Genomic DNA, 27,955 nt, shown 5'->3' with positions numbered 1-27,955 from the left:
CATACGGGCGCCATTTCCAGTCCCAGCTGCTCTACTTCTGATCCCGCTCTCTGCTATGACCTGGGAAGGCAGTAGAAGATGGCCCAAGTGCTTGGGCCCCTGCATGCACATGAGAGACCAGAATGGACTTCTGGGCTCCTGGCTCTTCCCTGGCCTAGATGCTGCTGTTGCAGCCATTTGAGTAAACCAGCAGACAGAAGATCATCCCTGCCTCTGCTGCTCTGCCTTTCAAATACATAAACACATTAAAAACAAAAACAAAAAAACTTAAGGACAGCAAAAACGTTTATTTGAAAAAATTACTATGTATTGAAAATATACATTAGAAATTATTACATACTTCCATAGCATTCCCCTCCCCACCACAAAAGTAGAAATATCTGCTTGCTATGCTAATGCCATAGGTAAATTCAAACAAAAGTAAATCATCATCATCCCCTTTCTCTGCAGTTAGAGTTTTGGGAACACAGGTCTGCCTGCAGCGGCCAATCAGTAGGAGTTTAGTAAGTCCCAGTCCTGCACGGTGAGGCACACGCACTTCTGCTTGGAAGCCTGTGAGGAGCTACTCTGCTCTTTCTCGGACTCCTCAAAAGCTCTCTTCTTGCTCTTCTTCGCCTCCTGGGTTGAGCCAGCCTCGTGTTTCAGTGGCGGCCCGTGGGAGTCTGCAGTCTTCTCTCTGTAGAACTGGAGCTTCCCAGAAGAGTGCATGTAGGTGTCTTCCAGGGGACACCTCAGCGAGGCCTCTGTGAGAAACCGGCTGCTATCTACGAGAGTCACAGGAGGGAGGTGATGAGCCCAACACCCTGGCGGTGAGCGCCTGCTCAAGTCTAGAAAGATACCCATGGGAAATGACAGACACGATGTTTATATTAATTTTCTTTTGTTTCGAGTGCCCTGTGGAGTAGGGTGGTATACACAGGAGCACGGGTTGAAGGAATGGACTCATTTTGGAGTCTGACAGGTTTGGGTTCAAATCCCAGACCTGACTCTTTCTGGATAGGAGATCTTGGGTGAGTCACTTGCCTGAGATGCGGTTTCCCATCTTTCTAGTATATAAAACCTATTGCAGGGGTGGGTGTCTGGTCTAGGGGCTAAGACGCCCATTAAGAATCCCGCACCCCATATCAGAGTGCCTGGGTTCACCTCTCAGCTCTGGCTCCTGTCAGTGCAGATCCTGGGAGGCAGTGGTGATCTGGAGTAAGCTCCCAGCTTCCAGGGAGAAAACGGGCAGATGAGAGCGCAAGCTCCTTTCCTACCTCTCCCTTCCTCCTCACACACAGAGAAAATAAAAACAACATAAGCAGCTGGCACTGTGCCACTCAGGTGGGAGACCCAGATGGAGTTCCTGGTTTGAGGTTTGAGCCTGACCCAGCCCCAGCCATTGTGGCCATTTGGGGAGTAAAACAGTGAATAGAAGATAACTGACAGGCTTCCTCTCTCTCTCTGCCTTTCAAGTAAATAAAGATTTTTTTTTTTTTAATTTAAAATCCTTTTTTGTGAGGGTGGTATAAAGATAAATGTCTACAAAGTACTTAGCATAACGCTTGGCAAGCACTGAAGGCTCAAAAATTGTTAGCTGTTACTACTCAGAATCTACACTTGACTCTCTTTTAAGAGCTAAATTTACAGCACAACTCTAGCCAACAGCACAATCTTATTCCACGTAATTTGATCAGTCCTAGATTCTTATTTTAATATCTTTACATTTCCTTCATTTTGATTTTTTCCCTGGTAAAATATACGTGATATCAAACTTGCCACCTTTCCCAACTTAAAGGGTACAGTTAAGTGTTATTAAGTACATCACCAACTCTGAGCCACCATCATCACCCTCTTTTCTAGAACTTTTCCCTTGGCAAATTAAACTCCTGTAGTAAACAGGGACTCCCCAGTCTCCTTGCCCAAGTCCTACTACAATGTAGCCCAACCACAATTCCAACTTATCTATGAATCTGACTACCCTAGTAACCTCATGAACAATCATGTAGTTTTTCTCCTTCTGTGACTGGATTATTTCACTGACCATGATGTCTTCAAGGTTCACCCATATTATAACACATGTCAAAATTTCCTTTTTTTTTTTTTTAAAGATTTATTGAAAGATGGAAAGACACAGACAGTGAGAAAGAGATCTTTTATCTACTGGTTCACACCCCAAATAGCCAGAACAGCCATGTCTGGGCCAGGCCAAAGGAGCTCTATCTGAGCCTCCCACATGGGTGCAGGGCCCAAGCATTTAGGCCATCTTCTGCTGACTTCCCAGGGGCGTTAGCAGGGAGCTGGCTCAGAAGCAGAGTAGCCAGGACTCAAACCAGCACTCTGACATGGAATGGCAGTGTTTTAAGGAGTGGCTTACCTGCAGAACAACAACAACACAAGCCTTTCTAAGACTGGATAAAACTCTATTGTATGTCAAGCCTACATCTTTTTTATCCATTCATCTTTTGAGGGACTCTTGGGCTGCTTCCACCATTAATTCCTTTCCAATCTTCTATGCTCTATCTACTTTTGTGCCATCATTGACCTGTTTTGGAGAGCTGGTACTGTGGTGCAGTGGGTTAAGCTGCTGCTTGGGAAGCCTGAATCCCATATAGGAGTGCCGATTCGAGTCCTGGCTACTCCATGCTTCCAAGCCAGCTTGCTGCTAATGTACCTGGGAAGGCAGTGGAAGACGGCCCGAGTGCTTGAGATCCTGCCACTCAGACTGGAGAACTGGATGGAGTCCTAGGCTCCTGGCTTCTGCCTGGTCCAGCCCTGACTACTGCAGGTATCCGGGGCAGGAATCAGTGGACAGAAGATCGATCTCTCTCTCTCTCTCTCTCTCTCTCTCTCTCTCTCTCTCCCCCCTGTGTCACTTTGCCTTTTTTTTTTTTTTTAAAGATTTATTTATTTATTTGAGAGAGGCAGAGTTATAGACAGAGAGACGCAGGGTGAGAGACAAAGAGACAGAGAGAGATCTTCTATCTGCTGGTTCATTCCCCAAATGACCACTGCAGAGCTGGGCTGATCTGAAGCCAAGAGCCAGGGGCTCAAGCACTTGACCATACTGCCACAGCAGAGAGCTGGATCGGAAAAGGAGCAGCCGAGACTCGAACTGCTACCCACCTGGCATGCTGGCACAGCAGGCGGAAGTTCAGCCTACTATGCCACAGAGCCAGCCTGACTGTGCCTTTCAAATAAATAAATCCTAAAAAACAAAGCAAAACAAAATAAAAAACTTTCTTGGAACAAGATGGAATATAAGTAACTATAAAAAGCTATCTTCCTGGTGCTGGTGCTTAAAACTAAGGGTGAATTTACACTGCAGCTATTTTGAGAGAATGTAAGTCTTGGTGATCTCAAAGTCAGCGCTATTATAATTTCCCCACTGACTAAAGATAGGCTGATTGCTTTAGGGGTATAAAGACCTAAGGGCAAAAAACTACGAAGTAGGGGGATTTCTCACAGAAGTACTGCGCTGCTTTCCGAGGCTCCGCCGCCACTGGTGTCTTGGCAGATTTCACCGTCTTCCGCTCCCACTGCCGCACGATCTGCAGTGCATTTGGAAAGATTTGAATCTCGTTACAATCTCGAGATTTCAACCTCAGGCTTCCTCGTTCCCCACTGCTCTCTTTCCGTAACACAAACCCTGCGGTAAACGTTACTTCATGATTGGTGACAGGGCCCAGTGCGGTGCGGCCTTTCTGTTCCCAGGCTGGAACTGAGGCAGAACACGCACGCCGGGCAGATGTATCTGTGGGACTCAGGAAATCGGCGAAGCACACTTCCTATCTTCACCTTTATTCCAAACTAAAAATAAACCGCATATCCTCAAACTGGGTAAGTACTGAAACCTTGGTCATCACACTTTTCACACATTCTTAGACCACTCTCATGCTTTAAAACACAAAATTATAACTCAAACTCATGCAAAGCGCCCATGTCTCCATATCCTCAACATTTCACAATTCTGTTCCATTTTTATTCAAACTGTTACAACTGTATTTTTATTATAAGCTTCTACAAACTGTCTTAGAAATTTGGCTAAATGCAAATTATACATAAGTAACATTAATGATCATCCTAATATGCCATTAGTAAAAAGAACTCCACATTTAATAGTTCTCATTATGGTATACAAAGGCCTGATCATAAAGAAAACCACAATAAACACTATAGGACACAGAGATAGCAAAACACAGTCCCAGAACTCAGTTCCAGAGTTGGCTCTAGCACTTCTTGAGTCTCCACTTCCCCATCTATAGAACGAGGATTAATAACAGTTCACACTGCACGAGGCTCCCTACGGCTGAGATGAGAGAACGTGCAGGAGGCTCTCAGCACAGCATACGCCGCAGAGAAAGCACGCAGCAACAGCAGCTGCTCTCCTTCCTATAATCTTTCCTGGTTATGGAAAACGGGCAGATCTAAGAGAAGGCCGAGATGCAGGAACTAAACGTGTTGACTTGGCAGCCAAGAAAGGAAAACTGTTTTTTCACTAACAGAAATATTCTGAGAACATCAATGAAGAGCCATTTTGGAATGGGGAAGAAAATGGCTGCTCCGGACAAGCTGAATTTGAGGTGCCAGGAGAGATTACAACACGACAGTAAAGGGTCTGGTGTCTGAGGCATGGCAGAGTCACCGTCACAGGGGCCGTCAGAGCCCTGAGAACGGCTATGATGGCTGGCAGAGAAGAGAGCAGTGAGGCGGGAAGGACAGGCCACAACTGGGGGTGAAGAAAGCCAGGGAAGAGCCAGGGAGGGGCGAGAGGAAAAGCAAGGCACGTGTGCTCGCACAAAGGTGCACAGACTCAAGGGAGGCGGGGCAGGCGGTCCCTTGCCACCTCGGGAGAGCACGCGCAGTAGAGCGCTGCGGGCAAGAACACCGAGCAGGCAGGGTGGAGGAGCTGCTTCTCTCTCTCTGGTTCAGATAAATATACAGGATACAGAAACAACACGTGGTTATTCTGGGGAATGAGGGACAAGTCAGAATAAGGACAGTCTACATCTGTGCACACAAAACATGCCACCAGAGGGTGGCACTGAACATGTGGTGGGCAGGTAGCAGGCAGAAAATAATTTTTATTTGAAAGTCAGAGTAATAGGGCCGGCGCCGTGGCTCAATAGGCTAATCCTCCGCCTTGCGGCACCAGCACACTGGGTTCTAGTTCCGGTCGGGGCGCTGGATTCTGTCCCGGTTGCCCCTCTTCCAGGCCAGCTCTCTGCTGTGGCCCGGGAGTGCAGTGGAGGATGGCTCAAGTGCTTGGGCCCTGCACCCCATGGGAGACCAGGATAAGCCCCTGGCTCCTGCCTTCGGATCAGCGCAGTGCACTGGCCGCAGCGTGCCGGCCGCGGCGGCCATTGGAGGGTGAACCAACGGCAAAGGAAGACCTTTCTCTCTCTCTCTCTCTCTCTCTCTCTCCCTCACTGTCCACTCTGCCTGTCAAAAATAAAAAAATTAAAAAAAAAAATTTTAAAAAGAGTCAGAGTAATACATACATACAGAGAGAGAGAGAGAGAGAGAGAGAGAGAGAGCGCTTCCATTGGCTAGTTCAATCTCTGAATGGCAACAAGAGCTGGAAATGGGTGAGGCCAAAGCTAGGAGCCTAGAACTCCATCCGGGCCTCTTACATGGATGGTAAGGGCTTAAGCACTTGGATCATCCTCCATTGCCTTTCTCAGGCATATTAGTGGGGAGCTGGATCGAAAGCAGAGCCAACCAGGATTTGAACTGGTACCAATATGGGATGCAGGCAATGCAGAGAGCAGTCCAACCAGCTCTGCCACAATCCAGCCCCTTCTATTACTTTTTAAAAAGTTATTTGTTTTACTTAAAAGGAAGAATGGCAGAGAGATGGAGAGACAGTAAGTGAGATCTTCCATCTGCTAGTTCACTCCCAAATTCCGCAACAGCCAGGGCTGGGCCAGGCTGACGCCAGGAGCCAGAAATTCCATCCCAGGGTCCTACAAGGGTAGCAGGAACACAAGCACTTGTGCCATCTGCTGCTGCTGTCCCAAGCACATTAGCAGGGAGCTGGATTGGAAGTGGAGCAGCCAGGACTCAAACTGGCACTAAGATATGGGATGGCAGTATAGCAGGTGGTGTCTTAACCCACTGTGCCACACTGGCCACAGGAAATTATGTTTTACAGTAAATATGACAAAGAAAGCTGGAGCTCTAAGGGAAAAAGAACATTAAAACAAAACAAAAAAACCCACCAGGCTTATCACTGGAATACAGTGGCACACCTAATCCCATTGGGTAGCAGGAAAGGGAATGCAGAGAAATTTTGAGACAGACATCAAGAAGCAAGCGTCTTGTTACTTTCATGTCACTTGCTGAGAAAGAGAATGAGGGCACAGGGAGAATGGGTCAGCCTCGAATAGCTTCCGTAGGTATCAGCAAGAGATGGAAGGTGCACCCCTGCCAAGCCAGGCTGCCTGGTGTTAGATTTGATCTTACCATCCCTGACAACAGAGGTCTTGGGGTCTGCATCATATGGATAAAGATACAGAGACTCAGAGTTACCTTAAGTCACTCAGTTTGGGTTGCTGAGCCAGAACCCCAAGTGCAGGTCTCACTTCACAATCTATGACCCTTCCACTTTGTCACCAGCTACCAAACCCCAATAAGCCCTGTACCACTACCCTATCCCAGCCAAGTCCGCCAGATGCACCTAGGACTCAGCCAGAGCCACGCTTTGGCAATTAGTTCATCATGAGTGCTCTGGAGCAGGCCTGAAGTGCTTCTGAAACAGGACTCGCAGTCTCCCTTCTTTACCTACAGGGAGGTGCTGCTCCAACAGGCAGCTGGAAGTCCACCATCATGCAGTGTGGGCAGGAACCCAGAAGGGGTCTGGGACAGAACAGCTGAGGAGTCTTCTGGCCTCCACCAAGAGTCATCAACTCAAAGTGTCTGAGAGAGAAAGGCACCAGCCGCAAGCTAGCTGGCCTACTCATGCTGTCCTACTGAAGCCTGTATTTATTTCACCAAGTTGAGAAAGACAATCAAGACAGCAAGAGATATGGCCTGGGAAAGCAGTAGAAGATGGCCCAAGTCCTTGGGCCTGCACCCGTGTGGGAGACCCGGAAGAAGCTCCTGGCTCCTGGCTTCAGATCGGCACAGCTCCAGCCAGTTGCGGACAACTGGGGAGTGAACTAGGGGGTAGATGACCTCTCTCTCTCTGCCTCTCCTTCTCTGTATAACTCTTTCAAGTAAATACATCTTTAGAGAAAAAACAAAACAAAACAAAAAGCCAGAGAGAGCTCGGGCAGCAGGAGGAGCAGCTGTGGCTCCACAGCCCAGCTTCATGAAGGCTCGCGCTGTGCCACAGCCCGCAGCCACCCAGCATGCCCTGCCCACTGCTGAGCTGCCCAAGAGGAAGGTCGCTCTGCTGAAGGGGTGGTGAAGGTGTCAGCTAATCCCGCTCCTGCAGATGTGGAAACGAAGCCTGAAAGGGGCAGTCGGGATGGAGAAGCCAGCAGACAAAACAGGGCAGGCAGAGGGAAGAGGAGCAGCGGGCAACAGGCCGAGGTGGCTAGCCAAGAGACTAGCAATCTGCCTGAAGGAAACACAGAAACTGAAAATAAGGAGAGTCCAGAAGAAAAAAGAGGCCAAGTCTGATTAATGTTACATGTGTCTTATCAGTGGGCCCAGTCTCATTCTGCAATCCAGGGAACATTTGCTTTTAAAGATTCACTTTGTGTTTGAAAGTCAGAGTTACACACAGAGAGAAGGAGAGGCAGAGAGAGAGGTCTTCCATCCGCTGGTTCACTCCCCAGCTGGCCGCAATGGTCGGAGCTGCGCTGAACCAAAGCCAGGAGCCAGGAACTTTCTTCTGGGTCTCCCACATGGGTACAGGGGCCCAAGGACTTGGGCCATCTTCTACTGCTTTCCCAGGCCATAGCAGAGAGCTGGATCAGAAGTGGAGCAGCCAGGACACGACCTGGTGCCCATATGGAATGCCGGCACTGCAGGTGGTGGCTTTATCTGCTACGCCACGGCACCAGTCCCGCCAGGGAACATTTTTAGCAATTCTTTTGTAAATATAAGTTTTTTAGTAGCTTTAGAACCATTTTTAGAGGGAAGCCCACCTCATCCATTTTTGAAGTATAAATGATTTTTTGAAAAGAGGTGAAATCAGTTGCTGGTTGTTTATTTTTTGGAACAATCAGAACACAGTGGGGTACTGAATTATGTGAAGCTTTGACTAACTTGGGTGTCAGCTTAACATTCCACCAGTGGGGGGTGGTTTTCAACCCTACAATACCTCACATACTAACCAGCAATTTGGAGTCAAAGTTGTACATTTAACCTGTCTTGAATATTTTCAATTACTTCTACTTCCATGTTGTTTAGTAGAATTGCTTCCTGCAGAAAACCACTCCCTGTTGCTCTGTCAGAACCATATGTGCTCTGTTAACATCTTTGGTTGGGGAGTCCAAATAGGCCAATTTTCCTAATTTTGTTAATGTGCTGTGAAAGGCTGAAAATTTGGGAGGCCGGTATTGTGGCATGGTGGGCATCCCATACTGGAGTACTGGAACGAGTCCTAGCTGCTCCACTTCTGATCCACCTCCTTGCTACTGTGCCAGGGAAGTTAAGGGAAGACAGCCCAAAATCTTGCCACCCATTTGGGAGACTGAGATGAAGTTCTAGTCTCCTGGATTTGGCATGGCCCAGACCTGGCCGTTGCGGCCATTTGGGGAGTGAACCAGCAGATGGAAGACCTCTGTGTCTCTCTCTTTGTAACTCTGCCTTTCAAATAAAGACAAAAAAAAAAAACCTGAAGCACCAGCATCCCACATGGGCGCAAGTTCAAGACCTGGCTGCTCCACTTCCGATCCAACTTTCTGCTGTGGCCTGGGAAAGCAGTGGAAGGTGGCCGAAGTCTCTCACCCATGTGAGAGACCCAGAAGAAGCTCCTGGCTCCTGGCTTCAGAGCAGCACAACTCTGGCCGCTACGGTCAATTGGCGAGTGAACCATTGGATGGAAGACCTCTCTCTCTCTCTGTGTAACTCTGACTTTCAAATAGATAAGTAAATCTTAAAAAAAAGAAAAAAAAAAAACAATGACAATTCATGGCTTTTCAGATATTCAGTCCTTGTAATCAGTAAATCGAAGACCTCTGTCAGAAGGAAGAAGGAAGGAAGGAAGGAAGGAAGGAAGGAAGGAAGGAAGGAAGAAGAAGAAGAAGAAGAAGAAGAAGAAGCAGACACTGAGAGAATCAAAGTCGAGCTGGCTGCGAACCCTTGAACATGACATGAGTTGATTCTTTCTCCAGGACATTACACACTGCTCAGAGATCCAGTCCTGAAGTTAGGTCAGATTGCTTCTTGGCATACTCAGCAAGAATCCACTTATTTTCTAAGACATCTGTAAGATGTTATTTTTCCTAGGTTGAGGAAGGAGGAGGCACAGCAGAGATCAGGGCCCGAGATATGAGATACAACATCCAATGCTAACTCCTTAAGTAACAGCCCTTCAGTGTCTGTGATTTGACGCTAAGATGACAATTCAGCCAAGGAGCATCAAGAGGATTAACGCATGTTCCACTCGGTGGATAAAAGGCCCGAGCCTCAATGAGAAACTGGTAACCATAGGGGAGGCAAATGCAGAGTACCTGATCGGCCCAGCCCTCCGTCTTGCAGTTACTGTGGTCAAATTCCTTCAAGGGCACTTTGGAGTGAACAAGGCCTATGTGTGTCTGCAGCTTGTGCTTGACGGCTTTTACATCCTAGTGAGGGAGACAGACGAGAAATGCAAACACATTTATCAATTCTTACTTGCTTTCAGTAAGCAATGAAACACCATGACACATATCAGCACTTTCCAAACACCAGTTACCAGAAGCAAAATATGAAATTGCAGAGCATGAAAAAAGTGAAAGCAGGAACAAAAAAGTCATACCTTGAGCCCTGTCCCAGAGATATCCAAGCAGTTTAGTTTTCTGAAAGAAAACAGGTATCCAATTCCCGCATCTGTGATCTCAGGGTTACCTGGATGGCAACAACAAGGAGCATTCGGTTTCAATATAACTAATGCTAAAGTACCAACCATAAATTGAGAAAAATGCAAGGAAAACTATGAAATATTGAATGGGCAAACTTTTCAGAGTAAATTAAATGTAGAGTTATTATCTCCCATCTGTAACATGAAGGATCACACTAGATGATCCCAAGACCCTTTGTTGCTCTAACTTCTTAGGAGTTGGAGGTGAGCAGAAAAATAAATGATCCAGGTAATTACCCCAAACGGTGGAATTTTGAGCCACACATAAATAGTATATAAAAATGTATTAAAATGCCCCATCATATTTTATTCCTGGCCATTTTACCTCCAAAGTAATGGAATTTATTTACATTTTTAAAGTTTATTTATTTGAAAGGCAGAATGACAGAGACAGAGCAAGATCATCTACTTGGTACTTCACTTGCCAAATGCTCTCAACAGCCAGAGCTGGGCCAGGCTGAAGCCAGGAGCCAGCAACTCCATCTGGGTCTCCCACATGTGGGTAGCAGGGACCCAACTACTTGAGTTATCACCTGCTGCCTCCAAGGAGGAAGCTGGGTCTGAAGTAGAGGTGGGACTTGAACCCAGGCACTCCATATGGTATGTGGGTGTCTCAAGCAGTGGCTTGAACCATAGTGCCACAAAACCTGCTTCAATATTTATTTTAATAAGATTTTCAAAAGTACTTTGACACAGCAGCTGGTGTTGTGGCACAGTGGGTTGGGCTACCACCTGCAATGATGGCATACCATATGGCCATCAGTTCAGGTCCCAGCTGTTCCACTTCTGATATAATCCCCCCCCCCTTTTTTTTTTAATTTTTAAATTTTTTTGACAGGCAGAGTGGACAGTGAGAGAGAGACAGAGAGAAAGGTCTTCCTTTTCCGTTGGCTCACCCTCCAATGGCCGCTGAAGCTGGCGCACTGCGCTGATCTGAAGGCAGGAGCCAGGTGCTTCTCCTGGTCTCCCATGCGGGTGCAGAGCCCAAGGACTTGGGCCATCCTCCACTGCACTCCCGGGCCACAGCAGAGAGCTGTCCTGGAAGAGGGGCAACCGGGACAGAATCCGGCGCCCAGACCAGGACTAGAACCCGGTGTGCCGGCGCCGCAAGCAGAGGATTAGCCTATTGAGCCATGGCGCCGGCCTGATATAATTCCCTGTTAATGCACCTGGGAAAGCAGTAGAAAATGACCCAAATGCACCCATGTGGGAGACCCAGATGAAGTTCCAGGCTCCCAGCTTTGTCCTGGCCCAGATCCAGTTATTGTGGCCAGTTGGGGAGTGAACTGGTGAATGGACAATCTGTCTTCCTCTCTCTCTGTAACTCTGCTTTTCAAATTAAGTAAATAAATAAATCATCTTTTAAAAAGAGTATGTTGACAGACACCATCACTACTTGCATCATTTCTAGAATCCTCTCTCATATCCAGAGTACTGCATTTAGGACTGAGTCGTGAAAACCACAAGCACAGTCCTCAGCACACTACAGATGCTCAAAAAATATTTGTTGAATGAACATACACGTCCCTGGGTATTCATTCACCCATGGCCTCACTTTACAGAGACCAAAACAAAAGCACAGAGAGGTTAAATAATTCATCCAAGGGAACACACTCAGATGCCAATAAAACCAGCAGAGCAAGGAGGTCCTCTGACCTCAAACCCTGCTCCTACCATTCTCCTGACACTGTAACATCCTCCCATATAGTCAATGGATGCTCAGATAAGCCAGAAATGATCTCTGTCACTTTTTTTTTATTTATTTATTTATTTATTTTTTTGACAGGCAGAGTGGACAGTGAGAGAGAGAGACAGAGAGAAAGGTCTTCCTTTTGCCGTTGGTTCACCCTCCAATGGCCGCCGCGGTAGCGCGCTGCGGCCGGCGCACCGCGCTGTTCCGATGGCAGGAGCCAGGTGCTTCTCCTGGTCTCCCATGGGGTGCAGGGCCCAAGCACTTGGGCCATCCTCCACTGCACTCCCTGGCCACAGCAGAGAGCTGGCCTGGAAGAGGGGCATCCGGGACAGGATCGGTGCCCCGACCGGGACTAGAACCCGGTGTGCCGGCGCCGCAAGGCGGAGGATTAGCCTGTTGAGCCACGGCGCCGGCCCTCTGTCACGTTTTTATGACTGGAGTAAATATCTGGTTTATCATAATTGTGGGTTTACCCACCTTTGGATCAGGCAAATACTGATAAAAAGGACCAGGCTGACAGACACCATGGATCAGACTCAAAGTAGAGCTGAGCCAAACGTTCTTTATGGAGGCTATGAACATGATGAAAGCAACTCATCTGCACTTGGTGAGGAGCATCGTGCAGTCTGCAAGGGCTTTTCCCACCCTGAAGAGGTGGCAGTTGCCAGAAAAGGTGCTTGGCCAGGGGTCAAAGGCCCCTAGCTCTAGTACTGCTCTGCCACTAACTTGCTTTGGCACCCAAAAAAGCCACCTTTTATCACCTCTAAAGTGAAAGTGGAGAACCTGAAGACTGCTAAGGCCACTCTTCCAACAATAATGATCCATCATTTCTAATAAAACTTACAAGATAAGTCTAATAACGTCAGATTTTCAAGGCCTCTTTTCATCACTCGAACAGGGGCTGTCATTTTCCTCACCCCAGCATCAGACAAACAATTATCCTTCAGGTGGAGTTGAGTGACACTAGGGAAACAAAAGTCCACAAAGGAATTAAAGAGAAAGTCTACATGAGAACATGCTTTGAAAACTTTCATTTAAAAGTACAAAATGTCCTCCATCCCCTTCTGTTTCACACCTAATGCATTTAACTGTCAGCAGCATTTCAGTTACCCAGGGAGGGTTCATCCAGGGATCACTGTGTCCTGCAGTACTGATCTCGAATGGCAGAGGGCACTGAAGATATATGGTCAGATCAGGTAATCAGGGCCGGCCAGTGGGATACATACACCTTACCACAAACACTGTGTTTCTGACAAAGCTTGTGCAAATCAAAAGCTTTCTAAGTATCTCAAGACAGTCTACTAAGGAATTCTCAGAGTTTCTTTTACAAAGCTATCAATCTTCTAATTTTAAGCAGCTTTACAAGTCTAGATTTTCAGACTGGGTTTATAAAGTTATCCTCTTAATCCAATCCATCCACTAACCTGAAATCGGTGTGTTTATACGCTCCCCTGGTCCTCACAACAAATTGAGGCCTTGGTACTAACCTCACACAAAAACACCTCTGTATGGGGCAGCCTGTAATTGCTGCTATCAGAAGCAGGCCCCAGGGAGCAGGTCACACACCCCCACCCCCATTGATAATGCGCTTATTCTTCTGAGTGTATATAAAACCACAAAGAAATCCTTCCAGCCTCCTCTCTGCTGGCCAGACCAACCTGAGATCAGCTGAACTACTTATCAGTGATATGAATTATTGGCCATTTTTTAAAATCATGGTTCTCATAAAGGATTTATTTGGCTGTCTTTAATAGTTCATATTCCTTATATTTTATACTCATAGTTAGCTGATAATTGTGAGAAATGGTATAACTCTCATCTCTTGCCAGAATAATCCAGGAATGGACAGGTAGCTTCAGATGCTACATGTTAACATAAAGGTTTACAAAAAGGAATCATCAGACTGACTTTCCTAAGGACTGTTCAATTTATATTCTTGGACCAAGTAAATGGAGACTGAAAATACTTTAGAAAAAAAATCAGCAGATAACTACAGGAATGGAAAGTAATTAGCATTTCTCATGGTGACCCCATCAGATCACACTTTAAAAAAAAATTTCATCTACCAGTGGTGGCAGGTCAGTACCTGGACAGAGCCTCATTGGTGAGGTGTTCTAGAAGTTCGTGGTCATCTCCAAGCTTGCAACAGGAAAGATCCAGGCAGGTCAGCTCGCGGAAAGACTTAATCTCCTCAAGCTTTTCTGAAATCACCAGATATCTGTGGATGGTAGAGAAAAATCAAGACTTCCTTTTTCTTTTTTTGTAACATTACCATGCATGGCTTTGAGCCATGGTCAACACCCCATCATCCCATCGGAACACAGTGCTGTGTAATAAGCAGACCTAACTGATTACTATCTCGTCACAAGTTGAATTTTTAATTAGTGAATACCTTGAATGTCTCCTTCACAACAGTGGTATGAAAACGTTGAATAAGTAAAAGGCTACGAGCCAAGGCAAGTCACCAGAGAAAACATGTGCTGTGTTATTAGAGGGACAGACCTTGGCAACGGTGCTGAGACCTTATCTGAGGAATTCCAAACTTTAGGATACTCAGAATATTAACTTCTCTTTATAAAGTTGCTTTTAGTCTGATATTTAGTATCTAGTGATCTGAAAACTACAACATAGCCAAGAAATCTTGAGCTCTAAACATACTAAGAGATATTTGGTAGATGACAATTCATCTTTCCTACTCCTTGTCTACCCCACTGTGCCACGGCTGTCCTGCTAACTTCACTTCAAAAGTATGTGCAGCACTACTCCTACGAGGACTCACAAGCCAGATGGTCATTAGGACCGACCGCGGCAACTTAATTACACTGACACACCTTGTGCCAAATTGTTATCAGGAAGTATCAGGGAGGCCCTGGTAGGAAAAAGGAGATCCCAATGGCATTCCAGAGCCTGGGCTCCACCCAGCTTTCGGGCTGTTCATCTATTTCAGATGAGGTCAGTGAGGAAAAATGAAAGGGATTAGGTGTGACAGGAAACAGAGGAGAGGAGCCTAAGAGAACCGGGGAGCTGACTGTGGCAAAAGCACGCCTTGCTCATGCACCCTCCTTTTGGATGGCTAGTCTGCACAGCAAGAGGGTGAGCTAGGACCAGCAAGGTTACACCTTTCTGAAGCACAAACACTACTGCCCAAAACAGGACAGAATAACCAGAGGGCAGCAGGGAGGTCAGCTTTTTCTTCCTCCTTCCAACCAAAGCTGTACTCAAACTGATCACTGGCTTGCCAGCTAAGTACAGATGGTTTGAGGCACTGACAGCCCCTTCAACCGGAGGAACCTAAGTGCCTGGAGACCAAGCTCAGCTGGGTCCACAAATGAGCCTTATTTACTCAGATGCATTTGAACTGCACTGTAAACAGAGCCACTGTTTTCCATCTTCCAATCACAGAGCTGAACTGTTAATAGGGATTTAGGAGATTACTGGCAATCAGAGAAGGGAAAACACACACCCTTTGATCAATTAACCAAAAGATCTTTAGTAATTCTGCAACAAGGGTTATCTGTGAAGGACATAAGGCTGTGTAATGTGATTAACAAATGTTACAAAACTCAAAGCTGAGGAAGCAACATGGTAGGCCACAGCATCAGGAGATGCTAATCAAAGCTCTGGGTTACAGCTGGCAACTGGTCTTCCAATCTGCCCCTTGAAGGATTCAGTACAGTATGGGGGAGACACAACACAAACAGCATATGTACAAGTGCTTTAGTGCCAGACAAACCTGACATAGGATCATAAAAGCCCTCATTACTCGTATAATTCTAAGTTACTTAATCTTCCTGAGCTTCAGTTTCTCTAGCAACAAAATGTGGCTGATTTTTTTTTTTTTTTACCAGTACTGTAGGCCAGGGCTTTAACCAGCTGTGCTACAGCAATGGCCCCTAAATGGGAGCTATTATTATTACTTCAGTAACAGAGTGATTTTTATGGAAAACATAACTTGCCCCCCTGTGACCAATGGGATTAAAAATCCTGGAGAGAGGGAGCCAGCGGTGTGGTGTAGGAGTTAAAAGCCTCAGCCCACTGTGCCGTCATTCCATATGGGTGCCAGTTCGAGTCCCAGCTGAGTCCCAGCTGAGTCCCAGGTGCTCCTCTTCCAATCCAGCTCCCTGCTGATGCACCTGGGAAAGCAGCGGAGGATGGTCCAGGTCCTTGGGCCCCTGCACCCACATAGGAAACCCAAAAGAGGCTCCTGCCTCTTGCCTTCAGTTTGGCTCAGCTCCGGCCATTGTGGCCATTTGGGGTCTGAACCAGTAGATGGAAGACCTCTTTCTGTAACTCTTTCAAATGAATAAAATGAATCTTTAAAAAAAAAAAAAAATCACAGAGGGTAGAGCCATTGTTGTGGCATAACTGGTTAAGCCACTGACTGAGACACTGGCATCCCAGAGCAGAGCACCAGTTTGGGTTTGGGCTGCTCTGTGGCTGACCCAGCTCCTTGCTCTTAGGCCTGGGAAAGCGGTGGAAGATGGCCCAAGTGCTTGGGCCCCTGCCACCCACAGAGGAGACCCAGATGGAATTCCTAGCTCCTGGCTTTGACCTGGCCCAGCCCCAGCTGTTGCAGCCATTTGTGAACCAGCAGGTGGAAGACCTCTTTCTCTGCCAATCTGCTTTTAAAATAAATAAAATCTCTAAAATCCCAGTTTTAACACAAGGGAAGAAAGCATCTTTGGGTTGCTCTTTGCAAAGAGCCCCCTTGGCTGCTTCTGGCAGGAAGCTTTGTGACCTAACCAAAAGATAGGCGGCACCAACCCAATTATCTTTTTTCTTTTAAATAAAGATTTATTTATTATTTAAAAGTCAGAGTTAGAGAGAGAGAGAGAGAGAGAGAATCTTCCATCCACTGGTTCATTCCCCAAATGGCTGCAATGGCCAAGGTTGGTCCAGGCTAAAGCCAGGAACCCAGAACTCTATCAGGGTCTCCCATGTGGAGGATACAGGGGCCCAAGCACTTGGGAAAATTGTTTGCTGCTTTCCCAGGCACACTGGCAGAGAGCTGGCAGCTTAACCTGCTGTACCAAACACCAACCCCACAACTACCTTATTTTCAATTATTTTCTCAAGCTCATTCCCTTTGACCGGGATCCTTCTGTTCTGGTAAAACATTCACTGCTACAGTTTCAACAAATACAACTCTCAATCTGCCTTCTATCTTCCTTTAAGGATTCAAAAGAAGGGTTTTTTTTTTTTTTTTTTTTTTTTTGTTTTTTTGACAGGCAGAGTGGATAGTGAGAGACAGAGAGACAGAGAGAAAGGTCTTCCTTTTTGCCATTGGTTCACCCTCCAATTGCCGCCGCACTGCGGCCGGCGCATCGTGCTGATCTGAAGCCAGGAGCCAGGGGCTTCTCCTGGTCTCCCATGGGGTGCAGGGCCCAAGCACTTGAGCCATCCTCCACTGCACTCCCAGGCCATAGCAGAGAGCTGGCCTGGAAAAGGGGCAACCGGGACAGAATCTGGTGCCCCGACCGGGACTAGAACCTGGTGTACCGGTGCCGCAGGCGGAGGATTAGCCTATTGAGCCGCGGCGCCGGCCAAAGGAAGGGTTTTTAAGGCTGGAGTTGTGGGTTAAGTCACTGCCTGCGATGCCAGCCAGCATCCCTTGTGAGCGTGGGTTTGAGTGTCGCAGCTGCTCTACTTCCAATCAGCTCCCTGCTAATGCACCTGGGAAAGTAGTGAAGCTGGCGTGCTTGAGTCCCTGGCACCCATGTGGGAGACCCAGATGGAGTTCTGGGCTCCCGGCTTCAGCATGGCTCACTCCAGCTGAAAGTGGAGTGAACCAATTGGTTGGAGGATCTCTAAATCTGCCTTTCAAATAAATCTTTAAAAAGCATATTATGTTAATAGTTATATATTTTATCCTATAAATGGACCATAATCTGCTTAACCAATTTCCTATTGTTGGACATTTAGTTTTCAATTTCTCTCCAGGACAAACAATACTGCAATGAACAATTATGTAAAAATATTTGCTCCTATCTGATTATTACATTACAGATTAGAGATTTCTAATAAGTGGAATTGGCCAAAAGTTTAGATGTTTTTAAGCTTCTTGATACATACTGCCAAACTGCTTTCCAGAAATACTGTACTATTGTATGTGTTCATCAAACGTGAATGAAAGTGCTATGCTCATCACAGTCTGACCACTGAAACAATATGCAGACATCACAGATGAATAACCAGCAATTTCAGCAGTATGGGAAATATTTAAGCTATGAAAACAGGTGGGCAGGAGAATACAACTGTAGAATCTGTTCCCAAGTGCACAAAAATATGTATCTGAAAATTATCATCATGGTGGAATTATGATTTTGTTTTTAAATTTTATTTATTTACTTTAGAGAGAGACGCAGACACAGAACTCCCATCTAGGGATTCACTCCCCAAATGCTCAGAACGGCCCCAGCCAGGGCTAAAGCCAGGAGCCGAGAACACAGAATGCAGGAACCCAATTATCTGAACATCACTGCCTCCCTGGGTTTACAGTAGTAGGAGGCTGGAGACAGGAGCTGGAACCAGGCATCAAACCCAGGGACTCAAACTACCAGGGTAAGTATCTGCTTCCTATGAGGTTTTTTTTTTTTTTTTTTTTAATAGTACAGCTTTATGTACTGCCTAAATGGTATAGACTGCTTTTATAAAATAATTTAAAATAAGGTATACATGAATAACTTTGAGTACCAAGGAGTAAAATGTAAAAACATTAGATCTATGAACTGTATCAATACACTGCTTGACTTTCTCATTTAGGCAGGGTCATTACTTTCCTTCCCACTGGCAGCTGTGTCAACCTCAGCACCAAGCCAGAGCTTCTGTGAGGTGCCTGCTCCAGAGTTTGGTTCTTTTCGGCATATGTCTTTTCTTTCTAAAAATTCAGTATTTGGCCTGGGGCAAAATCATTACTCCTACAAGCTGATTTTTTTTCTTAAGCATATGAGTTTAGCTTATATTTTCTGATTATCAATTTCTCTTCTCTGACTACATACTTTTTGTTTAGCTTCATTTTAATGGGCATAGTGACTATACACCTTAAAAGTCAACTGCTATTCACAGTTTCTAATCACAAAAAAGTTCTGCTACTGTTACACTATAAAGTTACTTTTAAAATCTACAAATATTGGGGCAGGTGTTCTTTCCAGTAGTTAAGATACTAGTTAGATGCCTGCATCACACACTGAAGTACCTGGATTATGTTCCCAACTCAGGATTCCAATTCCAGCCTCTTGCCAATGCAGAGCTGGAGGCAGCATGTGTTAGCACAAGTGGTGGGTCCCCGCCACCAAGCCAGGAAACCTGGACTGAATTCCTGCCTCCAGGTTTTCACCTGACCCAGCCTTTGCCTTGTTGAGGACCAGTGGATGGGAGCTCTCCCTGTGCCTGTATATATAAGATCAAAAGCAAGTCACAAGAGAAAACATCAGCTTTCTTAGGAGACAAAACTTCGGTGTGTTTCTCTTTTTGCCTATCAATTAAATAAATTTAAATCTACAAGTATAGGTGATAATTTATTTTGAAATTATGTGAAAGCAAGGTGCATAAAAGTGTATATACTGGGCTGGTGTTGTAGCATAGTGGCTAAAGTTGCCACCTGTGATGCTGGTATCCTGTATGGGTGCTGGTTTTTGTCTCAGTTGCTCTACTTCTGATCCAGCTTCCTGTTAATGGCCTGGGAAAAGCAGTGGAAGATAGCCCAAGCACTTGGGCCCCTGCCACCCACATGGGAGGTCTGGATAAAGTTCCTGGCTCCTATCTTCTGCCTAGCCTAGTCCCAGCCATTGCAGCCACCTGAGAAGTGAACCAGCAAGTGTAAGATCTTTTTCTGTCTCTCCCTCTCTCTGTAACTCTGTCAAATAAATAAATAAATCTTAAAAAAAAAAGGAATGTATGCACTGTGCTGCCATTTATATAACAAAGGAGCTAGCTATATAATCATGTATATGTATAGAGTATTCTTGGAACAGTATGAAAGAAAGTACTAATACAGCTGGCCTCTGAGGGGAGGACACAGGAGAGATGACAAGGAGACATGTTTTACTTAATACTCTTTTGTGTTTGTAATTTGCCTTGTTCATTTTCTTTAAAAATTTTTTAAAATTAGTAGATGCTTTAGAAATGTTTTTACATGATGGCAGAATAAAAAAATAAATAAATAGATATCTAATATGAAAAGCAAGTCACAAGAGAAAACATCACCTTTCTTAGGAGATAAAACTTCGGTCTTGGAACCTTACCTAACAATTTCCAAACTTTAGGACACATGAAGTTTTTCTCCTTCTTTAAAGGTTGCTTTTGATCTAAGAGTCAATACCTAGTGGCCTGCAAACAGAAACAGGACCAAGAACTCTGGTTCTTGGTGCAGACCTTCACCACCCACTCAGCAGTCTCCAGTGAAGAGGCATATGACAGACCACATCTTGTCTTCTCTACCTGCTATTACAGAAGTTGGTAAAACAGTATCCTCTGGGGCTGGCACTGTGGCATAGCAGGTAAATCTACTATGGGATGCACTGCTGGCATCCCATGTGGGTGCCAGTTCAAGTCCCAGCTGCTCCAATTCTGATCCAGCTCTCTGCTATGGCCTGGGAAAGCAGTGGAAGATGGCCTAAGTGCTTGGGAGACCCAGAGAAAGCTCTTGGCTCCTGGCTTTGGATCAGCACAGCTCTATCCATTGAGGCCACTTGGAGAGTGAACCAGCAGATGAAGAATCCCCCCATCTCTCTGCCTCTGTAACTTTGCCTTTTAAATAAATAAATAAATAAATAAATCTTAAAAAAAAAAAAAATGAGTATCTTCTGCCTAATGGAGGAGATGGGGCAATCAACTGACCCTTGAAAATGTTCCTGCAATGAAGCTCAGTGCTCTCTGGGGGCTGGGGTTGGGGTTGGGGGAGACAGACACTGCTTTCTTGCCAAATGGCCCGCCACTATTCTAAGGGGAGGTGCTCTTTGATGTGGTAGCCCCCAGGCCCACTGAGCCCCAGCACCCAACAGAATCAATACACCCAAAGGACCCGATACCCTGACCAGAACACCCACCTGTTCCGCAAACACAGGGAGCAAAGCACCAGACTTCCATAGGCCTCCGTAAATTTCTGCAAAGCCCTCAGCCCTGCACCTGGCTCTGTGAATTTCTGCCTGGCTTCAGCAGCAGAGAACAGTTTTTCAGCAATCTGCTCAGGAAAGCCAATGAGGGAATCAACGTGATCAACATTGTCGGAGATGAAGCCGAGGACCAGGTTGAAGAGGGATTTGGCGGAGTACCGGAGATTCCCCTCCCGGGTGTACGTGAAGATGAAATGGTCAGTCTTCTCTTTCTGTGCAGTGTCGTCTTCCCTGTTCATGCAAAGCTCCACAGAAAAGCCTTTGGAAAACAGCCGGAAGGGCCTCGGCTTCTGCAGGCTACTCCTGACATTGTCCAGAGCCAGACTGACCATGTGCAGCTGACCGTTTTCTCGCACATAGATGGGACCTGGGTCCAGGTGGTTTTCTGAGTTGAGGTAGTAAGACATGGCCTTGGGTGTGACTGTAAAAGCAAGGCACAGGGAAGCAAGTCCAATTAAAATGCCATTTGTAACTTCATCATGCTGTGCTCAGGGCTTTATGAGCCTCCCAGGCAAGCCCTGTGGCTGGTGTGGGGAAAGCCGGGCTCACCTATGAACTTTGGCACTTGAGGTTGTTGCTGTCTCCACCTGGAATGCCCCTTCGCACCCTTTTCTGGGATCTACTCATCTTTCAAAACCCAGCTCACATCTCATATCTAGAATGCCCCCAAGGAAGTTATCAGATATTGGCACAGATTCATCTACAAATAAATTCATCGCAGCCCAGTTATATGTACACTTGGACACAACCCAAGAGCCCAACAGTTGGGGTGTAACGAAATAGTTCATGACACATCCATACTATATGCTATATGCTATAAAGGCACTCAAACTGTAGAATTATTTTTTAAAGTATGTTATGTACAGAAAAAAAAATAAAGACTAGAAATAAGCAACTCCCTCACTAGCTTGGCACTCTCTACACACTTCTTTATTGCACTTGGCTCACTGTTTTGCTACTGATTTGCTTCTGGGCCCACCTTTTGCTGCTTTGAGCGCCTTGAGAGGAAAGATCATGTTTAATTTATCCGGACTCCCTAACACAGTGCTCTGGCATGTTATAAGCCCTAAACAGATTATTTGTGGAACTAAAGTTTATTAATTTGCTAAGCCTCACCTTCCCATACTCCACAAGTAATGGAATTTTTTGGATTTACAAATAAAGACCGCCCTCAAAAGAGCTAACGAAAGCCGCTCTACCCCTTGGAAGTATGTCTTTTAAGGTTCTATTAGGGTACTTTTGAGATAAGGCAAAAATTTTAAAAAAGAAAACAAAAACAGTGGGTATTGCAGCAATCATGTGGGTGACATTATGTGCTCAAGGACTAATTAGAATACTTGTTATCCTGAGTAATTGCAAGATTTCAAAATACAAAAAAACTGCTAAGTAAAATAAAATGACGGTATTTTTCTTTTTTTTTTTTTAAGATTTATTTATTTGTTTATTTGAAAGGCAGTGCGCCGACAGAGGGAGAGAGAGAGAGAATGAGAATCTTCCATCTGGTAGTCTGCCTCAGCTGGGGCAGGCCAGGTCAAAGCCAGAACCAGGAACTCCGTCTGGGTCTGCCAGGTGGGTGCAGGGGCCCAGCTACTTGGGCCATCATTCACTGCCTTTCCAGGCACATTAGCAGGAAGCTGGATTGGAAGTGGAGTAGCCGGGACTCCTATATGGGATGCAGGAGTCCCAAGCAACAGCTTAACATACTGCACCACAAGACCCAGCCCTAGAAGACAAGTAATATTTAACATAGGCCTGATATTCCTACAGACTCTGATGTTGCCCCCCAAAAACTGACAGACATTTGGAGTGAACCAACTCAGCTTCTTCTGCATCAACATAGGGCCAGCCAAGTGTCAGCAATTAAGTCAGTGATCAAAAATGCTGAGTCTCTGGAGATTCAACAACGCTCTTACTTGTGGGAATTGTTACTATCCATGTTTTTCCTGAGGATAATTAAGCATGTAAAAGCACAATGGAAAAGAGGGCTCGGCCTAGCCCAGGGCCTCACCTTTCCCCATTCACCTTCTTGTACCCCATACTCTCCAGCCGGGAAAACCTACTGGCTTTGCCTAGTCTGCTTTGTTTGGCTGGAAATCTTCCTCTGCCTCCCTAACCTGGCTAATGCCTATTTTTTTTTTTTTTTTAAGTATTTGAAAGCAAGATTTATTAGAGGGCCAGCACTGTGGCTCAGTTGGTTAATTCTCCGCCTGCGGCGCCGGCATCCCATATGGGCACCGGGTTCTAGTCCCAGTTGCTCCTCTTCCAGTCCAGCTCTCCGCTGTGGCCTGGGAGGGCAGTGGAGGATGGCCCAAGTGCTTGGGTCCCTGCACCTGCATCATGGGAGACCAGGAGGAAGCACCTGGCTCCTGGCTTCAGATCGGCGCAGCGCCGGGTAGCGGTCATTTGGGGGGTGAACCAATGGGAGGAAGACCTTTCTCTCTGTCTCTGTCTATAACTCTACCTGTCAAAAAAAAAAAAAAAAAAAAAAAAGATTTATTAGAGTCAGGGACCTCCTGCCAGAGTGGCATGGAGGGGGCCTCCAAGAGAGGCAAAACCCAAAGGGGCTGTGGTAGTGGAGTTTTTAAGCACAATTTTTGGGAAGAAAAAACTGACAATCATTAGTAACAAGGCAGGGACAAAACCCATCAACAGACCTGATTTGTTATCTTATTTGTCCTGACTGGCTTGTTCATAAAACAAAGAGCCACCCAGAAGGTGAATAGTTTTCACCATGAACTGTGAGCTCAGAAGGTTGGAATCACTACTCCCTTGCTATCCTCATGGTAAAACTGGGAATTCTTAAGGAATGGGCAGGCACTTTTGACCTGGCTAAAGTTAACTTTTGGGGAACGCAAACATTTTGCACCCTAAATGTCTACTGGGACCACCTTGCCTATTAACCCGGCTGACTCCTCACTTCCCTCCCCCAGAAGAATGGACCTGAGCTTCTGTTAGGAGGCATGGGATGATGAAAGCCCTGGCTTCTTCAAGCTGAGTACGGGTGGAATAGCATTTAAGACACAGTTCCAGGAGCAGGTGGGGGATGCAGTACCAACATGCAGAAACTGCTTCCATCCGAGGTTTCATTTATCACTAACACTCAACTCATGTATCTTCTCTCTCCTGGACAATCTTCCCAAATTCTATACCAGGATATGCCTAACTGGTCTTTTTAAAAAAATTTTTTAATGATTTATTTATGTATTTGAAAGGCAGAGCTACAGAGATCTTCCATCCACTGGTTCATTCTCCACACAGCCCCAACAGCCAGAGCTGGGCCAGTCCAGAGCCAGGAGCTTCCTCCGGGTCTCCCATGTGGATGCATGGGCCCAAGCACTTGGGGGGCCATCCTTCACTGTTTTCCTGGGCACATTAGCAGGGAAATGTATCTTAAGTGGAGCAGCTGGACGCAAACTGGCACCCATATAGGATGGAAAATGCTGGCGCCACAGGCAGTGAGTGGCCTTACCCTTCAAGCCACAGCACCAGACCACCTGTCTAGTCTTTACCCAGGGTCTCCTCTACAGCACTCACCACCAGTACTGTCTGTTCACTTGTCAGTGTACCCAGAGCTGTGAGCTCTTTGAGGGAAAGACACTTACTTCTCTCTTCCCAGGCCAGACATAATGCCTAGATATGAGTTAGCTCCCAAAAGATATTTGCTGGACTGAGTAAGAGAGGGAGTGTGAGACCTCAAATGGATGGACTTAGTGCTCTGAGTTGCTGGCCTGCTGACACTGTTGCTAGGAGCCAGCTTTCCTTCCAGGCAACAGCTGCAGGTCCCTCCCCCACTTGCCCGAGACTTCTGCAGGTGGTAGAAGCAGAGCAGATGATGGGAGTATATTGGTACTGGGTGGGGGAGGGAGGAGGAGGAATATAATAAGGGGGGAGGGGAAGGGAACCTGTCACAGTGCCAGCTCTTATGACCCACACTCTTCTCTTGCCAGCATTCAGTGTCTGCTACTAAGGAGACACCTCCCTTATAGCTCTCCAATAGGGGTATCTGGCATTTGGCCCCTCCAACCACGAGCAGACCTTAATCCTGACAAGAAGATAAAGCAGATCTCCTTTGATCTCTAGCCCCCTGACTGGACATTTAGAGCCCAGCTCTCCCAGGCATGGCCCTAAAAAGCAATGACCTGCCTTCAATAGTAGGGACAAATTCTCTGAAATTTAATACATAATAAATCAGCACACTGTGAAATGCTTATTTCTCCTACCTCTCATCCCCAACAGTGCTTTCCACAAATTCCAGAGAAAAATGGACAGATGGATGGGTGACTACTATGAGAAAAGTCTGATTCCATCCAGCAGGGGGCATAAGCAGCTGGAGACAGCAGTAAGGACCCTAACCCAAGCAGCTTCAGCTTCATTTCTTGAAAAAAGGAGACAGTTATAACTATATTTTATCTTTCAATTACTTATCAAATGCTACTTTTTTTTCCAAAATTATAAAAATTCAAAATTCATGAAAAGCAAACCCACATCATCTGTCCAGAAGTCCAAGGCTTCTTTTTTCTTAATCAACCATGAACTGGAGGAACCAACTTTGATTCAGGGAATCCTGGTATCTTTGATTTCTCCTCCTAAATTAGTGCATCCTAAATTGTCCCAGTAAGGGGGCTTCCTGAGTGTTTAAGAAGTAGCATAAGATGATCCAAGAGATAAATTAATGTTTAGACTCTTTAAAGACCATAAAAACATGAGATTCTACACAAAACTTTTGTACTTGGCTTTGCTTGCCCCTGGCTATTATACAGGGTGGTCTATTACAAAGCCGCCCTCACCCCCCTCACCAGGCCAGGAGACAAGGTCTATCCTATAGCATGGCAAAAATCCATACAAAATGGAAAATCAAAATAAATCAGTATCTGCAAGGTAACAATGTCCAGTGTCAATCTAGGGAAGCTATATTATATATTAGGTCAACAGAGTGACAGAGGCATTCTGATTGCCTCCCAAACCACTTAGAGGCAGTTCTGTAACTCGTACATATCACAGAAAAATGTTACAACAGCGTATGTTCTAGTATTTGGTCACCACTTATGAGCCAAAGTAACCACAAGCATATCACTTCATCAAGTAACTATAACCTCACTACACGAAAAACTCAGTTCTCTACTTCTTTGAAGAAGAGGCAAGATAAAATAATTGATAACTAAACATGAGTTTTTAAGACCCTGAAGCCGGTTTACCAAGCATAAAGCATGATTCTTCCAGTCAGGTGCACTGAGGGAGGGAAAGGTAACCGGGTGAATGGTGAGCTGGGTCTACAGCTATGGGATCTGAAAAGAAAGCGCCTAACTTCAGTAGGTAAAGTCAGTGAAGAAGGCCCTAACAGTAACAAGTTCTAGTACTTTCTGACCGATGTTCATGATGCTGGATGTGATGGCTACCACTTATCAAGTGGCCTCCAGCTGCCAAGCACTACACAAGGCCCTATATAAAATGACCTCCTGTGGTCCTCAACAAGGCGATGAGGTCACTGTTATCATTTAATACATGAAGAGGCCCAAAGAAAAAATTACTTATCTCAAGTCCCAAATTTTTTATTCCACAGATATTTCAACTACACCATACTTATTTCACCTCAAAATTACAAGAGGGGTATATTTATTGCTGAGTTTAAGTCTATCTAGACATCCTATATACAGGATGATGAGACATAAGTAAGCCGCAGAGCCAGAATTCAGTCTCTGGGCTCTGATTACTGCAAAACTCAAGCTCTATCCACTGCATGATGTTATCTCTCAAGAATAAAAATATGACATCAGCCTTAAGGATTTAAAAATGTGTAAAAAAATTAATCTCACCCACCTGTTGGATCCCTCCAGTACTCAATGGTTCAAGCTGGTGGGATGGGGGCAGGGAGGAGGCACAAACAGAGGACATCTAAGAGCTGCAGGGAAGAGAGCCAGGACAGTACAACCAGGCCTCCTTTCTTCCCTCTGCCGGGCCAGAAACTGGCCACATCCACACCAGGAAAACATCCGTCCACCCATGGCCTTCATCCCAAGGCTGCAGACATCCTTGGCTTAGTTGAAAATGTAGTATTCTTGAGAAATTTCTAACATAGGAACCTCAACAGAAACTAGTTGCGTAGTACTCCAAACCAACCCAGATCCAGCTTCAGGGTCTGTGATCACTGCCATTATCCCAGCAACTCGTTCGCTCCCCTCCCAGTCACCGCACTTCCCACCTGCCTTCCCTCTCTCCTCACACCAGCCTCTTTCTTCCTTCCAGATACCCCCGACAACCCCGGAGCTTCTCACGCAGAACTCGGCCCCACACCCGCAGTCTTCAGCCCCCAGCTCCTCCGCCCCACCCTCACACCCTCCTGTGCCCCAGCTGAAAGCCGGCTCCATCCCACCTCCATCCAGCGCCCTTCCCCCACCTCGCCCCCTCACCCCGGCTCTCCTTCCCCACCCACCCCACCTCTCCCCACTTCGGCTCTTCCCTCTCCTAGGACCCCAATCTCCGTCCCTTTCCAAGTCTTGGGTCCTCAAACCTCACAACCCCCCTCCCTTCACGCCTCACTAAACCCGACTTCACAACCTACAAGACCCAACTTCTTTCTTCCCGGCCCCCTGGACCCCACCCCTTGCCCACTCGAATCCTAGTGCTTTCCTCCCGGCAACCCTCAGACCCCACGCCCTTTCCCAGGACAGCAATCCCCCGACCCTCTCGCGATCCCCAGGCATGCCCCTCCTCGAACCCACTCGGGCTGAGCCCGCTCCCACCGCCGCCCCGAACCCCGATGCTCCACTCGCCCCACAGCGGGCCCTGGCACCCCGACCCCTCCTTTAAACCCACGTCCCACGCCCTCCACCCTCACCCCCCCATCTCTCCCCGACCCACCCCACATCCCGTCCGCTCGGTTTTCCCCTCCCCCACCCCCTCCTCCCTCACACCCCGCCCGCACACGCAGCCCCGGGCTCCCGGAGCGGCCCGGCCCGCGGCCGCCACCTACCTGTGCCCCTACCCGGGGCAGCAAGCGGCAGCGCCTCGGCGGCGACTCCCTCCTCCCCCGGCGCGGCCGACGGGGAAACGGCTCGGCACCCCGGGCACAAAGCTAGGAGGGTGGGACACAGACAGGGCGGGAGGAGGGAGGGGGCTGGGGGCGACCTGGCGCCGTGGGACCGCGGGACCGGCAGC

At 46.7% G+C, this 27,955-nt stretch overlaps 1 protein-coding gene across 3 annotated transcripts; it reads right to left on the bottom strand.

Annotated features, from left to right (window-relative positions):
• Positions 1 to 275: 275 nt before the first annotated feature.
• On the bottom strand, positions 276 to 27,955 carry LRRC42 (leucine rich repeat containing 42). Of its 3 annotated transcripts, none has more exons than XM_062191383.1 (8): positions 27,771 to 27,955; positions 20,735 to 21,221; positions 13,774 to 13,905; positions 12,532 to 12,650; positions 9,893 to 9,981; positions 9,606 to 9,719; positions 3,446 to 3,530; positions 276 to 764 (listed from the first exon to the last, which is right to left on the bottom strand). In XM_062191383.1, the coding sequence occupies exons 2-8, from the start codon at positions 21,205 to 21,207 to the stop codon at positions 490 to 492; spliced, it is 1,287 nt and encodes a 428-aa protein (XP_062047367.1). In that variant the 5' UTR covers positions 21,208 to 21,221; positions 27,771 to 27,955; the 3' UTR covers positions 276 to 489. The 3 variants fall into 3 exon arrangements, with proteins under 3 accessions (XP_062047367.1, XP_062047368.1, XP_062047366.1); XM_062191384.1 differs by lacking the exon at positions 27,771 to 27,955 and adding an exon at positions 26,618 to 26,719; XM_062191382.1 differs by lacking the exon at positions 27,771 to 27,955 and adding an exon at positions 25,021 to 25,142.

The sequence above is a fragment of the Lepus europaeus genome, chromosome 5, assembly GCF_033115175.1.
Source record: "Lepus europaeus isolate LE1 chromosome 5, mLepTim1.pri, whole genome shotgun sequence".
Classification (NCBI taxonomy): domain Eukaryota; kingdom Metazoa; phylum Chordata; class Mammalia; order Lagomorpha; family Leporidae; genus Lepus; species Lepus europaeus.
Note: the sequence above shows the minus strand (reverse complement) of the source record. Positions and strands in the feature narration are given on the sequence as shown.